The sequence below is a fragment of the Hesperophylax consimilis genome, chromosome 13 (genome assembly GCF_061612785.1).
Source record: "Hesperophylax consimilis isolate HC1 chromosome 13, BYU_Hcon_1.0, whole genome shotgun sequence".
Taxonomy (NCBI): domain Eukaryota; kingdom Metazoa; phylum Arthropoda; class Insecta; order Trichoptera; family Limnephilidae; genus Hesperophylax; species Hesperophylax consimilis.
Window position 1 is genome coordinate 37,416,204 of NC_142848.1, and position 16,342 is coordinate 37,432,545.

Below are 16,342 nucleotides of genomic sequence, written 5' to 3' on the forward strand. Positions count from 1 at the left end.
AATTTTTAATAAATTGATTAAAAACCATAAAATTATTTCCTATAAGTATTTGAAATACCTTCTCGCATATAAATTTATTTGATTTTCAATATGTACAGGTATGCTCACTACAATGTATAGTCAAATGAAATGTTTAACAGCCAATTTCAGAACAGACATTTTTCAAATAACGCTATTTTTCTGCAGGTGGGCTCAATTGCAATTATTTTGGCAGTACATAAATACACGGAATAGATAATCCCTAAACGTGCAATCTATGCTGGTTTGAAATTTTATAATCTATTGAAAGAAATAATTTCTATACTTGAAAACGTTTGATCGAAAATTATTGGGCTCACTTCACACACACAGGCATGCCCACAACACACATATTTCAGTTTAAGTCTTCAGTATGGTAGTATTATAATAAATTGAAAACAATTTATTAGTAGCATTTGCACACCAAGAGTTGACTAGTTGAATCAAAAAATATCAATCCATACAGTTGGTAAGTACATTCTTAAAACAAGCTTTCACCGTGTGAAATAATCTGTTGTTTAAGTTTTATAGGGTTTAGAAAAACAAAGCACAGAGGTCAGGTACAGTTCTCAAGTGCAATCACTTGACATTCATTCTTTCACAATATCTAAAACATATTCAGTCTAATATACAAAAGCACTATCTACATATTATTAAATATTTACAAATGAACAATTCCAAAAACAAAACAAAAAAACATCAAGCCACATACTCATCAAGGAGCTTACAACAACAGCTTATAACAGTAACCAGAATCTAGTGTGTGCGTTAGGACTATTATACAAGCGTCAGCTCGGTTTTTTTTATATGTGAAACCACACAAGAATCCCAACTGCTCCTAACCGTCTGGAGCCAGTGAGACTATGGCATCTCCAATTGGGGTATGTTGTGAGGCTGAAGTTAATGGCGAGAGGAAGAAAATGGGGAAGAGGAATGTGAGGAAATACCTGGCTATTCAGATCTGGTAACAAAAACGGCCAAAGCTATTTTAAGCAACGTTTCGATTCTGAATGGTGGTCTAACACCAAGGCAATACTGAGAGTATATGTAAATGTATGCTCTGGAACGTACCGCAAATATACTATATATATTTTTTTTTAATGAGTAAATGAGAAATAAGACAAATTAATCAAATAAATTAACTTGCACACGCCGGGATTTGAACCTGCATTCTGCGGCTTGCTAGTTGAGAGTCTCTCTAGACCACGGAGGTCGTCATGCGCAAGTCACACTATGATTGGTGGTTACAGTTAACGTGTTACTGTTACAGCTCACTGATGAATATGCAGCTTAGCATATTGAATACACAATTCGTTTCAAAGTCCTTTGTGACAATTTACAAAAAAAAATTTTTATGTGCAAATTGGATATAAAAATCGTATCAAAAATGTAATACTGTCAGATTACGAAAGTATATTACATATATTTAATTTTATAACCAAGTCAAAGGAATTAAGGCAAATAGAAATGGGTGAAGTGAACACAGACACTTATGAACCAATAGTAATCCAAGAAACAACTGCGCAATTCCAGAGTGAACAGATACATTTAGGTAGAGGAGATTCAAACAACACTACATTATTTGATGATCATTGAATCGTATCAATATGTGCAAAATCTTGAGTTTTTTACATTTGAATAGTCCCCGTTACATCGAATCTAGGATCGTTTCAGCTTTTGATCAAATTGTGATCAGCTAACAAGCATAACATGATGTTTGTGCTTAACAAATGATTGAACTTAAGTAACATGAACCTAACAGATGATTTAACTTAAGTAACATAATATGCCATCTTCCATTCAGGCAAAACACAATCACTGGCGATATCAAGTTCAGTGATTAGTATTTTTGTATAGTGCAGTTCAAAACATAGAGCTGTTGAACTATTTGTAGTACTTGAAGAGTTTTTATTAAGAGACAAACACTCACAGGCCACAAGTAACTTGACAACATTTGATTTGCTCCTACTTCCATTATTATTAGCGAATAATATTGCTTGTGCAATGATGGATGAGGTAAGCTAGCAGAGAATTGAACAGGTGATGCCTGGGTGGGGTGGGAACCCGCAGCCTTGGACAACTTGGCAAATAATTATATTGATCACACACAAACTCAGTCATTGGACAGAAAAATACTCTAGATATAAATCCATTTCCTTCATGGTGAACTATTCATTTCATATAACAAATCACAAAATGAGTCTATAAAATGTAATATTAGGCTCTCCTTTAAAAGAAATATGCAAGTATCCGATTGTATACAAAGAATCTTGACGCCTTCGCCATACTTCTGCAAGGTTAGTACACAGGCACACGTTACTAACATTTTATGAGCTCATCGGAGACACCAGTCTCCCGCGACCAACTGGTCTAAGTCATTACCACTCACGTCGTCAAGACTTTAAACATTGCGGAGCAATTAATAAATATTTTATCCACTCGAATGATTGATGTCAGTGAAAGTGTGTTAAGGGTCGTACTTGACTGACTTTCACCAGTGATTCCTGACATTATTTAGAGTAGAAAATGTAAATTAAATTTTGATCTCCGGTGACTTTCTGGATGTTTTTTTTTCAAATTTTTTTTATTTTTTTTATTTTCCACATTTCGACACCGGTCACTCAGCCGAGAAAATACCCACCACCTCACATCTACCCCAGTTGTCCAATTCCTACTGATTTTCTATGTTTTTATCGAAAAACAAAAAACATCAAAAAAGTCACCAGAGTTACACCAGAGTCACCGTCAGATAAAATTTCATTTCCATTTTTTACTCCAAATAATGTCAGGAATCACTTGTTAAAGTAAGTCAAGTACGTCCATTGACACCCTGTGTACATTTACCATATTATTTAATTAATACCATTCCTCAAAATATTAATATGGAAACACATGAAACTGCTTACTGCGGTTTAAAGCCAATGCATCCACCTATATTTCACAGTTTATCCCATATTTTTATGTTCTATAAATTTGGCACGAAAACGTTTTTGCAAACTTGCCATAATATGCCATAAATCGCTTGAGTGGATATAGTAATATATTTAGCATCATCGTCACTTGTGTCAGACATGTTGTAACAATGCGTGTGCTTTAGATCAAGGCTAGGAACAAAACAATGACAGCTACAGCAGTTGTGAGTGAGGTTATGAAAGCAAGTTTTGAAGTAAGGTGGTGGCGACGCCTGCCTCATGATTTCGAGTGTGCGCGACAATTTGACAAGCGATGAGAATACACAACATCAGTATCGGATACTTGCCAATTCCTGTGGAAGAAGGGCCTTAGCAAACTTAAATGGTTTAAAATTTATAGGGCACGGTTTTATTATTATATATTGTCTTGATGACTGTTGGAGGACATTTGAGTCCATTGGCAATCAGTAGATTGAGGAACCTTTCGTCTTGCACCGCCGTGAGTTTGATCTTCAGGGCAATGCAGTTCTGCATTATTTCCACGCAGCCACGGAAGTCACGTTGTCTCACTGGAAACAGAAATTCTTCAGTATTAATTTTGTTTGAAGTTGACTGATTACCTTGGACCAAAGAGTTCAGAGAGTTAACACAATGCAGCACACATTCACAACCACAAGTAAATAATTAAGCTGTAAAAGGAGGAAAAGATCGTATAAAATCAATCAGGTTGTGTCCTATTATATATCTATGAATATATTATATTTAAAGAGTTAACAATGATGGTGAAATTAGATTTGGATTTCTCTAAAAATGATGAAGTAATTAGCTTTCAAAGTTAGCATTGGTAAAATGTAAGCAATTGTACACACACACTATAATTCATGATTCAAATGGCAATGCTGCAGTACCGCGGTGCTACCATGATGTCAAACGATTCAAATGGCAATGCTGCAGTACCGCGGTGCTACCATGATGTCAAATGGCAATGCTGCAGTACCGCGGTGCTACCATGATGTCAAATGGCAATGCTGCAGTACCGCGGTGCTACCATGATGTCAAATGGCAATGCTGCAGTACCGCGGTGCTACCATGATGTCAATTGGCAATGCTGCAGTACCGCGGTGCTACCATGATGTCAAATGGCAATGCTGCAGTACCGCGGTGCTACCATGATGTCAAATGGCAATGCTGCAGTACCGCGGTGCTACCATGATGTCAAATGGCAATGCTGCAGTACCGCGGTGCTACCATGATGTCAATTGGCAATGCTGCAGTACCGCGGTGCTACCATGATGTCAAATGGCAATGCTGCAGTACCGCGGTGCTACCATGATGTCAAATGGCAATGCTGCAGTACCGCGGTGCTACCATGATGTCAAATGGCAATGCTGCAGTACCGCGGTGCTACCATGATGTCAAATGGCAATGCTGCAGTACCGCGGTGCTACCATGATGTCAAATGGCAATGCTGCAGTACCGCGGTGCTACCATGATGTCAAATGGCAATGCTGCAGTACCGCGGTGCTACCATGATGTCAAATGGCAATGCTGCAGTACCGCGGTGCTACCATGATGTCAAATGGCAATGCTGCAGTACCGCGGTGCTACCATGATGTCAAACGATTTTCAGCCGGCTGCAAATATCAACGTTTTGATAGCTATTCAGTATTTTACAAAAATTTTATAAGTTCTGTTTCAGCATACTCAATTTTATTTTTTTATGATAAGCAACTATTTTATAATAAGCAACTATTTTAAGAACTACAAAGTATTCTCAGTCCTCCTCACTAGTACTCCTGTACCGAGGCGGACTGTAGCTTGTTGTATGGGTGTTACATCATGATTTCCTCACTGTCTACTACATAATTTTTATGATTTCCTCATCTTCATGTTTAGTCAGCTATATTTTGATGTCCTTTTTAAACTCTTTTATCTGTATGTTGTTTTTAATTTCATTTGAAAGGGCATTATATAGTTTTGTAGCATGGACATTATGGTTTTTCTGGCTAAATGATGTATTTAATTTTGGGATGTTCAGTTGATTTGATGCTTTTGTCCTTGTAGGGTGTGTTGGTCAGTAAGGTCCTGATTTTGCCTTTAAATTTGAGTAGCGCATTTTTGGCGTAGAGTTTTTTAATACCAAAAACATAAAAGTTTTAAAAAATACTTTAGATGGAGTTCTTAAGGGGCGCTTCCAGGATTATTTTTACTATTACTTTTTGTGTTTTAACGAGTTACTTGCTCGTGTGGGTGTTTCAGACAATTAATATGAAACATTTGTAAATATGGTGAAATTTCGTTGTAGGAGACAACCTCATCGTAACTATAATAATACCATATCTGGGCTGTTCCGTCAATGTTCAATCTATTGCTTGATACATGCTCGCACTTGTCTAGAATATGCGTTGTATGCCTCTGGGAATCTGGACGAGCCTATTAAAGAATCTACACAAATGTTTGAGCAAAGGGTTTATTTTTTATTATTTTTTTTTTTTTTTCTTTGTGCTATGCATAAATAAAATCTTGTCTTTAAAACATTAATTTATCAAAAAAATAATAATTAAAGGGTTTATAATAAACAAATAACTATTATTACAAAATCAACCCGTAAAAGTTTATTTCACTATAATACCTGTCTTTTAAAACTAAAACTGACATTTATTTCATATATTAACTACTGTTATGTCATCCGATTCTGAAGAAATGCGTATATGTCAGCGTGTGTGTACGCGATTGCCACTAAAGTTGATAGAATGCATCGTCATTGACAACGAGTCTATTTGCGTATATGTCAGCGTGTGTGTACGCGATTGCCACTAAAGTTGATAGAATGCATCGTCATTGACAACGAGTCCATTTGCCGTGTTTCAGCTCGATCGGATGTCGAGAAGTGGGTTGATTTTCGTTTCCAAGTTTTTTCCCGAAAACAAAAGGGAAAATAAAATAGATGTATTTAAAAGTTTAAAGAAGTTAAGCAGTGTTTTCATTTATCAAGCACAACACTACTGCGGAATTCCACCATATTTTAACTGCCAAGAATGAAGTTTTAGTTAAATACACACATTGTATTAAATACACACATTGGGATTCATTGGTTTAAACGTTAGAGCCAGTATTGCAAAGGTTAAAGAGGATTAATGGTGGTAAGATAAGATATCTGTCCTGATAATGGACACTGCAAGGCTGTCTGAAACCTCAGTCAACTCAATCTCCCAAAAACCAAACAAGTACTTACTAATAACAGCCGGATAATTGCAGTAGATGATATGGATAAACAGCACTTACGTCGATAGTCGAGCAGTGCCCCGATCACCATCTTGTAGCAATGATTCATTTCAAAACCTAGTATCATCTGCAGCAACCGCAGGATGGCATCTTCCTGGTGGTCCTTTAGGGCACTCAGGGAGATGGCGAATAAACTGTAAACAGAAATCATTTAATCAATGGACATAACTAACTAACCTGTTATATGGATAGCCCACTTCTCAGGAGGCATTTCTATTCTGAATCAAGTGACTACCGATGCGGCGAGTGGCTGTATATCCTCGGCATCCTATTATGATCTCCACGGTATGAAGAAGAAGAAAGACTAATTCATATTATATACTCTTCTGTCATACTGATTTTGGATATGACCCCGATTCATTAGATTCACTTGATTGTGCCACGTCTTTCTGGGATCAAATCTTTGCTAATTTATAGGATTAAAAAAGCAATTAAATTAAGTCAACAATAGAAATAAAGGAAGACAAATCAATCTTCAAATGGCTCTCCCAGGGCCGGCCCTATGCAAGCGCAAGTGGAGCAGTTCGCTCCAGGCACCAAGGACCCGAGGACATAAAAAGTCGCTTATATACTTAACACCTAATGCAGTGCCATTGAGGTTTTTACTAGCGCCAATGTCATCTATTGGGATGCTGTGTGGAGGGTATATTATAGGGAAAGGAAGGAGAGGAAGTTCTAGGAAGGTGAGGGTTGGGTAGGAATGTAGGGATCAGTGTGTCCAGGAGTGACGGACATCCCCCCCACTGCGGCGTAAGGCGATGGGTAGAGAGACCAACTGGAGGGGTCAAAGGGTCTCCCCAAACCAGCCTCTCCTGATCTGGCACGCCATGCAACTGGTGGCCAGGCACATCCTGAACACACCTGGCAATGGGCTTTCATTCAACATATGCAGTTCAATTCAACAAGTTGTTCAATTCAACAAGTTGTTCAATTCAACAAGTTTTCCAATTCAACAAGTTGTTCAATTTGGAGCAGTGAATAAGAAATTGTTGGAAATAATATATTAGTTATTCAATAAGAATAGTATGTACAGTGAAACCTCTATCTATCGTTCCTCGAATAATCGTTTTCCCGGATGTATCATTTATTTCTTCTAGTCCGAATTCATTTCATACAAAAATAGATCGCATCGATCGTTTCTATGTCCACCATTTTCCCGCATTCATCGTAGGAATTACGTCGCGTATTTGATATTTTTTGTCTATGTTTAAACGGCGCCAGACGGCACTCGTTACGATGCGCGAAACTTTTGAGAGAGAAAGAGAAAGAATAACAGTTTGTCGCCGCCATCAGTCGCTAGTTGTCGTCAGTTGTCGCTAGATACCCGAACTTAGTGGAGTGTTTGCAGTTATCCTTTTTGAGATTTTAAACTATTTTAGAAATGAGCCGTTTGATGAAAAAAGTACGTACTCTTCAAGAAATATTGAAAATTATCGAAGAGGTGGAAAAAAACCCCGCTGAAAAACGCATCGATATAGCCAAGCGTTTAGGAATCGCGGCATCCACGATAAATTCTATTTTCTTGAAAAAAAACGAAATTCAGGAGCAAATTCAAAAGTGCAGAAAATCTTCGAAAACTAGAAAAACCAGTAAAGAATCAAAGTTTAGCGAACTGGAGAAAATTCTTATCTCTTGGTACCAAATTTGACAAATTTTAACAATTTTGTTATACTTTCGACGACAATATCCCAACTTGTGGGATAAAAACTATCGAAAGCTTGTGTGACGCAAGATTGACGGAGACAACAAAAGAGGTCGATATTGAAGAAGAGGAGCCGCTGCCTGTACCTTCATTTTTAGAAGCATGCACCCTCTTTGAAAGATTGAAAACTTTCTACTACGCACACTCAATAACTGATGCCGAAAAGAATATCATTTGCAAAGCTGAAAATATACTGTTGACTTGCGGAAATAAAACAGTAAAAAAACAAATGTCCATGAAAGATTATGTATTTACAATGTAATAAACTTGGTTCTGTTTAGCTTTGTATTTTTTTTAAATAAATACATTTATTTACATCTAAAACTTATTTTCTTCTTATAATTTTAATCTACCAACGGTTATGCAGATTGGGAGGACGGTATCTTTACTGGATCGTATCTCCTTGTGTTTTGTCCTCTTAATCCCGCATTCATTGTTTTCCCGCAATCATCGTTTATTTCGATAGGTCCCTTTAAAACCAATAGATAGAGGTTTCACTGTAGTAAGTATTCTGCTTACAGTATGGAAGTGTAGACCCTAAACCAAGGATTTACAGTATGGAAGTCTGGACACTAAACCAAGGACTTACAAACAAGTTATTTGCTTCTGTATTCATTGCTCATAGTTCTATGTTTAACAAAAACGGCGCTCCACAAATTAACAATTTAATATTATGAGGTGAGTTTACTTACTGGTCTTGTAAGAAGTTCCTCAACGGGTCACACTCCTTGAATAATGTCTCCGCTAATTGCTGGTCTGCAAACCATTCACTCAGCCAGCAGCTTTCCCAGAAATAACTCATCAAATACCAATCATTCTTTGTGTCACCAAACTTCATAGAGTACTCCTTCAAAATAACCACAGACGCCTCGGACTGACTTGAAACTGTTTCTCTTATCAAATACTTCATCATATTCTTGATGTGCCACCTTATCATCGAGTTCTTATCATAAACATCCATAAATATTTCGAAACCTTTCTTAACATTACCTTTCATCCAGTAAGCTTTGGCCAAATAGTGATTGAAATTTGAATTGGCAAGCGACAATTCTGGTTTGAGAGTTTGGTAAAATGTTTGCAAAGACTTCACCATTTTTAGGTTACCTTTGAAAGAGTACACCGATAAAACTTCTGAAATAATTTCAACTGATGGACACTGTTCATTCTGTAAACACTGAGATATTAAATATTCCACATCGTAAAATGCATCAGAGTCCAATGCACTCAATATCATTGAATCGATTTGCTGTATTGAGAGATTGCTTGTATCAATTTTAAGTTTGTTACACTCTGATAGGTTTTTAAACTTTGTTTTGAAGTCTATTTTCCAAGGATTAGTGTATGTTGGGGTTGGAGTATTATTGTCTTCTTTGTCTTTATAAGTTTGTTTCTTTGCACTCCATTTCAACGCTTTTTCCTTTACCAACTGTACAGTAAAGTCGTCTATTATGTCTACGGTTGTCAATTTCTTATTATTAGTGTGAATATGGTACAAACTATTGTAGAAAAAACAATGAACATTATGCAATTTGTATTTTTGAAGAATTGAGGTTAGGAACATTATGTTCTTCGCGGTCACGGTACCCATTCTATAAAAACTGCATACACAATGAAATACTCTACGTCTCTTCTCGGATAAGTAACTTTCCACACCGTAATTTAGAGGAAAAACACATTTTTGGCACAATTAAGACGATGACATTGTTCACGAATTGTCGCTACAAAACTGACGTTTCGCTACAAAACAAATACTGACATCTGTGATTTTTATGGTGAAATATATATTTATGATCTTTATTATTATGATTTTATAATTTTCTTTTTCAAAATCTTATTGGGATAAATAAAATACACACAATGGTTATCGGGATAATACATAATAATAATATGTATTGATTATTGAGCTCTTCATCGTGTCTTCATTATTTTAGGTAATTTGTTTGGATCAGACCAGAAAATCAGAAAAAAACAGTTGATTTCATAGAAAATCTGCTTTGGCCTAGTCTGTAATTTCTGTGTTTTGAACAGAATAAGAAATAAATTATAGATAGTTTAGAATGCTCTTACCTGTGTTTAAAGGTGTTTTTTTTAAGTGTTTTTTTAGGTGTTTTTTTTATACTTTAATTAGCGCCATCTATGAACGAGCAGATGAATACATAATTTTATATTTATCTTTAATTATTTTTGCCGATAGATGTCAGGGGTGTAAGGATGGAAGCTTATGGATGGAAGCCGCGTTCTAAAATTTCAGTTTTGGTTATCAATTTTTATTGAACGACAAAAATTATTTGAAAAATTTGATCAACTTTGTTGAAAGAGGATTTTGTCAATATCATTCAACAGAGAGTTGATCACCTAAAAATAAAATGAGCGATGGTGAAATGATGACACGGAAAAAATACTTTATCCTACTTATACATGGAGAAATATACATCAACGTATTCATAGTGCTTCCGACAGTGGTAAAATAACTCCCTAATCAAACAGGATTGACATGTTTTCTTCGTCGGGATAAACGTATGATGAAAAATAACGTATTTAAAAATAGAAAAATAAGTACATAAAGACAAAATTATTACAATAAGCGGTGATTATGAGATATTATTATTATAAAAATACGATAAAAATAGCTTAAACTAATATAAAATAGGTAATTGTTGCATTTATATACATAACAAAAACTTTTATAAACGAACGTAACGTTCGGTTATCCGGTTTTGCATACGGAAGAAAAAGCTTATCTATTATTTTGAGCAAGGAACCAAGGCGCTGATAATACCTAACATAGCGCCTTTGGGGGTTTTTACTTGCGCCAACCCTGCCTCATTTATGTATTTATATTTGTTTATTAAAATGTAAATGTTTGTTTGTTCAAAATCCTGCATCTCCAAAAGTTCTTCACCGATTACTTTTAAATTTGGACACAACCGAATACGCGTGTGTTTGTATATACCTATATTATATAGATGTCACCTGTGACAGGTAAAAACATGTTTATTTTAAAACAGTGCCATCTGTTGGACATAAAAGCAACAGGCGCTATTGTTTCTCAATCTGTACGGCGAGACTGAGCCACAGTAACGCGTAGTGGGGTACAGCAAGTAATAAATAAAATAGTTACCTAAATAGAACAAGGTAGAAACTCCAGGAGGAACCTTATCTAAGCAATGTATCCCCGAACCAACTTGTAAAGTTTTTCGGGATACCCGTGCTCTGAAGATTTTATACTTCTCCCTGGTCCGCAGTAGGCTGGAGAGTGGTTCGCTTATCTGGAATCCTCATGAGGTGGGGTGCTCCCTCATGTTGGAGAGTAAGATTTCTCTACATGAGGGAGTACGGCCACTATCCATGGTTCTACCCGACGAACTTTCTTCTGGGCATGCTGGGACTTCACTCCCTGCAGCTCAGAAGGGAGGGGTATGCCGCTACCCACTTATTCAGACTGCTGCGAGGCTATATTGAGAACTCAGCCATTTTGGAGCGCGTGAGTCTCTATGTTCCAGATGACTATCTTAGACAACGTCATCATAGATTATTCTATCTTCCTGCCTGCAGAACTAACCTGCCAATGGTTCTCCCGGTAGGGAGGAGTATATTGCTCCTGAACCAAATCTCCTCCGAGATTGATATATTTGGCGTCAGTGAGGAGAGATTCAGAAGGGAAATTCTTCTGATTCTTGAAAGAGTCTCACCACATTGACGAGATCTTTCACCACTGCCTGAATTTTTTTTGGAAATTCCACATTTCTTGAAATTTATTTTTCTATGTATAAATACTTAAAACAATCATTTGTAAAATTTATATAACCTAATTTCTTATATGTATTAAATCCTAATTTGTAATTGTGTTAGAAATTAATAAAAAAAATATTATTATTATTATTAAAATGGGATAAAATATGCTCCAAACATGTCGTTGAAGTTCAGGAGTAGTTCGAGGTTGTAGTACCTATAATAAAGTGGCTTGGCCGATATAAAGACGTTATAAGGAGATTTATCCGACACAATTAATCAATGTCGCTCAACAATAGCTATTAATAATTGATGATACCCTGTATCCTTCGACGGGCCCTCTCTAAGCTATTTATAGGTAGGTACTCCAACTATGGTTATACACCTGTAGAAACACGACAGCGACAAAATAATCTCAGGATAAGTCCATATTTAACCTAAATGCCATAAGTTTTTGCAACTATTGGACAGTAGAAGAAATTCCTACAGACTGTTAGATACAGTATTGTCCTGGTGAAAGTCCACTAATCGGCATCGAAAAGCTGCGCGTTGTTTGAAATGATATTAGCCGGGTTTGGTGACCAGATCTGACTAGCCAGGTACTTCCCAACCATCTTCTTCGCTATCCTACTACCGTCAGCCTCATCTCATAACATTCCCCATTTGGGGATGCCAATGTCCCACTAACTCCAGATAGTTGGGGCTCTTGTATGACTATATTATATCCGTGTCAAACGACATAATATTACCACGATCAATTCGTTAGTCATTAAAGGAGAAGAAAAACAACTCTCAATGAAAATATGGAAAAGATAAAGACAACTAAAATCAAAAGGTAACGGTTGCAACTGGGTCACGAACCCCCATTCTCTAGCATTACCGGGACTGGCATCTCTACCAGTTGAGCTATTGCCACCTTAAAGGTAACGGTTGCAACTGGGTCACGAATCCCCATTCTCTAGTATTACCGGGACTGGCATCTCTACCAGTTGAGCTATTGCCACCTTAAAGGTAACGGTTGCAACTGGGTCACGAACCCACATTCTCTAGCATTACCGGGACTGGCATCTCTACCAGTTGAGCTATTGCCACCTAAAAGGTAACGGTTGCAACTGGGTCACGAACCCCCATTCTCTAGTATTACCGGGACTGGCATCTCTACCAGTTGAGCTATTGCCACCTTAAAGGTAACGGTTGCAACTGGGTCACGAATCCCCATTCTCTAGTATTACCGGGACTGGCATCTCTACCAGTTGAGCTATTGCCACCTTAAAGGTAACGGTTGCAACTGGGTCACGAACCCACATTCTCTAGCATTACCGGGACTGGCATCTCTACCAGTTGAGCTATTGTCACCTAAAAGGTAACGGTTGCAACTGGGTCACGAACCCCCATTCTCTAGTATTACCGGGACTGGCATCTCTACCAGTTGAGCTATTGCCACCTAAAAGGTAACGGTTGCAACTGGGTCACGAACCCCCATTCTCTAGTTTAACCGGACTGGCATCTCTACCAGTTGAGCTATTGCCACCTAAAAGGTAACGGTTGCAACTGGGTCACGAACCCCCATTCTCTAGTATTACCGGGACTGGCATCTCTACCAGTTGAGATATTGCCACCTAAAAGGTAACGGTTGCAACTGGGTCACGAACCCCCATTCTCTAGTATTACCGGGACTGGCATCTCTACCAGTTGAGCTATTGCCACCTAAAAGGTAACGGTTGCAACTGGGTCACGAACCCCCATTCTCTAGTATTACCAGGACTGGCATCTCAACCAGTTGAGCTATTGCCACCTAAAAGGTAACGGTTGCAACTGGGTCACGAACCCCCATTCTCTAGTATTACCGGGACTGGCATCTCTACCAGTTGAGCTATTGCCACCTAATTGCAATCTGTCATTTTTATCAATCTCATACTTCCATTTTTAAATTAATTTTTAATTACAAACTTTTTTTTAATTAAACTTTTATTTTTTTACAAGAAATTTGTTTATCCAAACACAATTGACAACAGAGTAACAATAATTCATATAAAATATTTTTTAATTTTATTTATTAGCTACTAAAAAATACAATTACAGAATAGTGAATATTTGACTGCCCAACTGGGAAAGTTTCTCGTTTCAGCACAATCAAATTGATAGGTTTAATTAATATGAAGTAGGTAATGTAATACAAATACATTTACTTTGTACATAACATTAAATTATAATATAAGAAATAAGTTAGGTAAGCATCTTAATTATTTCATTGTTTCTATGAGATATGTGTAAGAATTATTATTTTAAATAGTATACCAACATTTCTTTTTCACAATTACCAATTTATATTTTAATTTAACGACGTACCCCCCATAAAAAGCGAAGCTTGTTCGTAGGGGAGTATCTTCAATTATTTCACACATTATGGCTTTGTTTGCATATCTTTTTGTTTTGTTTGCATCTGAAAATGTTTAAAATTTAAATGGTGTCTGGATAAACTTTTTCAATTTTATTTATATGTTACATCTTTGGACATTTTTGTAAGTCTAGAATGAATATTCAATTTATCAAGATTTACTTATTTAATATTTAATCACTGAACAAGATAATTGATATCAGCAAATCGAAATGAATGATCATTAACTTTTATTTACTTTATTTAATGTTACCATTTTTGTCACAAATAAACTACAAAAATCTCTATTCTTCATGTTTTCATCACGAAATAGTTTTCCTTCCACTAACACAACGTCACTCTCTAAACAAATGAATATCCTCTCTTCTTTCAAGCCTTATCTAACTGCCTACCCTCCGTTCAACATCTCTTTTCTTCGAAGTCTGAACATGACTCCAATCCTCCATATAATTACTAAATTGGCCAATTTAAATAAAATAAATATATGTACAAAGGGTGAACGCCAGAGATATTTGGAAAAGAACACAACGTTACACATTTCTAAAAGTTTTTTCATCCTTTTTTTCGATATTTTGGACACAAGATGGCGGCAGTCTCCTGCGATTGTCACGGTGACATATCCTCGTTTCTGTCCGTGTGTATAAAAAACAACAAGTTTTTCCTTTTCCCTCAGGACTGGTTCACATCAAATGCTGGACTTAGAAGAGGATCTATTTCTTTCAGCTTTGTGCAGTGCTATTATTGAGTGATTCTGATCCTTGTGTACACTGCTCAGTGCTCACACAATCAGGCTTTTAGAGCTGGGTATCGATCTTTCGAGGGTGACCACAGTTTTAATATTTTTATATAATTAAGAAATAAGTATCGTGGTGGATTTGAAAACAGATTTAGTATTAGTCAAACTATTGGGTTCGTAGATTGTCGGCGATCAATCCACGTGTGTTCCTACTGGACAATTGAACTAACATCACCCGAATTTGACTTTTTTTGGAAGACAGATACAGACTTTTTTCAAAAATTGTGGTCTTGCCACGGACAACTCTGTTGTACGTTGGATTCTCTCTTACCACGGAGCCAAGGACATCAAATATGGCGTAGGTGTAAACAACATTTCCAATTATGCATACAGTACACCATTGTGCTGAAAAATAATAACCAGATAGATACGGGATGCGTTTTATGTTCCAGGTCTTTGTTTTTTTAATAACTTTCAAATGATATGCAATTTAATAATTTAAATTATGTTGATTTTTTTTTTTAAATTTATTATTTAATAAATGTATTCATGTTACATTTTTGAAATTTTTTTTAACTACCATACTAGGCTAATGCCCGTGTTATGGTAGTTATACATGAAATAATAATAAAAATAACATAAGAGAACTAAAAAATACTATTTTATAGAAAAATAAGTATGCAAGTATGAATCATACATGAAATAATAATAAAAATAACTTAAAAGATTGATTAAATGGTATTTAAAATTACGCGTGTATTATAATGTCGGTCAATTGGCCGCCTCTGGCCATGGCGTAAAAGTGAGCTCACATTTTTCATAACATTTTCGCAGACTTCTGACTTTATTTCAGCAATTTAGTTTCGAATCTTACCCTTGCATAGAGGTTGTGGTTGGTTTATAGGTGTACACCTTTTAAGTAAAAGCTATGTATAATACTAACCGAATAATGTCAAAGAGTGGTGATGTCGACTAGCCCCTTCGATTCCCTGATTTGAACCCTCTCGATATCTTCCTATAGGGGTACTTGAAGTCAAGTACCCCTATAGGAAGATATCGAGAGGGTTCAAATCAGGGAATCGAAGGGGCTAGTCGACATCACCACTCTTTGACATTATTCGGTTAGTCATGTAATTTTCTCCGCTTTCAAAATTGAAAAAAAAATTAAATATATATTTCAAATGATTTCAACACGTTGTTGCTGCCTAAGATGCTCCATTATATATTGTTATCAACCACTCTCTACGTCTGTCAAATGCCAACTGACAAATGTCATCCTAACCAATATGCGACCAAACAAAATCGACCTGGAACATAAATCGGATCCTGTATAAGAAAAAAATCTGACTTTTACTGACCTTTTCTAAAAAAAATAATGGGAAGTTTTTTCCGTTATCTTTTACATCCCTTGGGAAATATCTAGGAGTAATCTTGAACAGGGTTTAGGGAATAAGGTAAGTTCAAGTGACCAGTAAATTTGGGATATCCGATTTGGAAAATTCGCTCCGCTGGACGTCTCGTTCGCTCGGTCAAACTCAGTCGCAGATGGCCGATTAGTT

The 16,342-nt window shown here is 36.5% G+C and overlaps 1 protein-coding gene across 1 annotated transcript; it reads right to left on the bottom strand.

The window, feature by feature from the left end:
* Positions 1 to 139: 139 nt before the first annotated feature.
* LOC149418935 (uncharacterized) lies at positions 140 to 9,642 on the bottom strand. The gene is made up of 3 exons (XM_089639093.1): positions 8,610 to 9,642; positions 6,216 to 6,349; positions 140 to 3,499 (listed from the first exon to the last, which is right to left on the bottom strand). The coding sequence occupies exons 1-3, from the start codon at positions 9,503 to 9,505 to the stop codon at positions 3,318 to 3,320; spliced, it is 1,212 nt and encodes a 403-aa protein (XP_089495219.1). The 5' UTR covers positions 9,506 to 9,642; the 3' UTR covers positions 140 to 3,317.
* Positions 9,643 to 16,342: the final 6,700 nt, after the last annotated feature.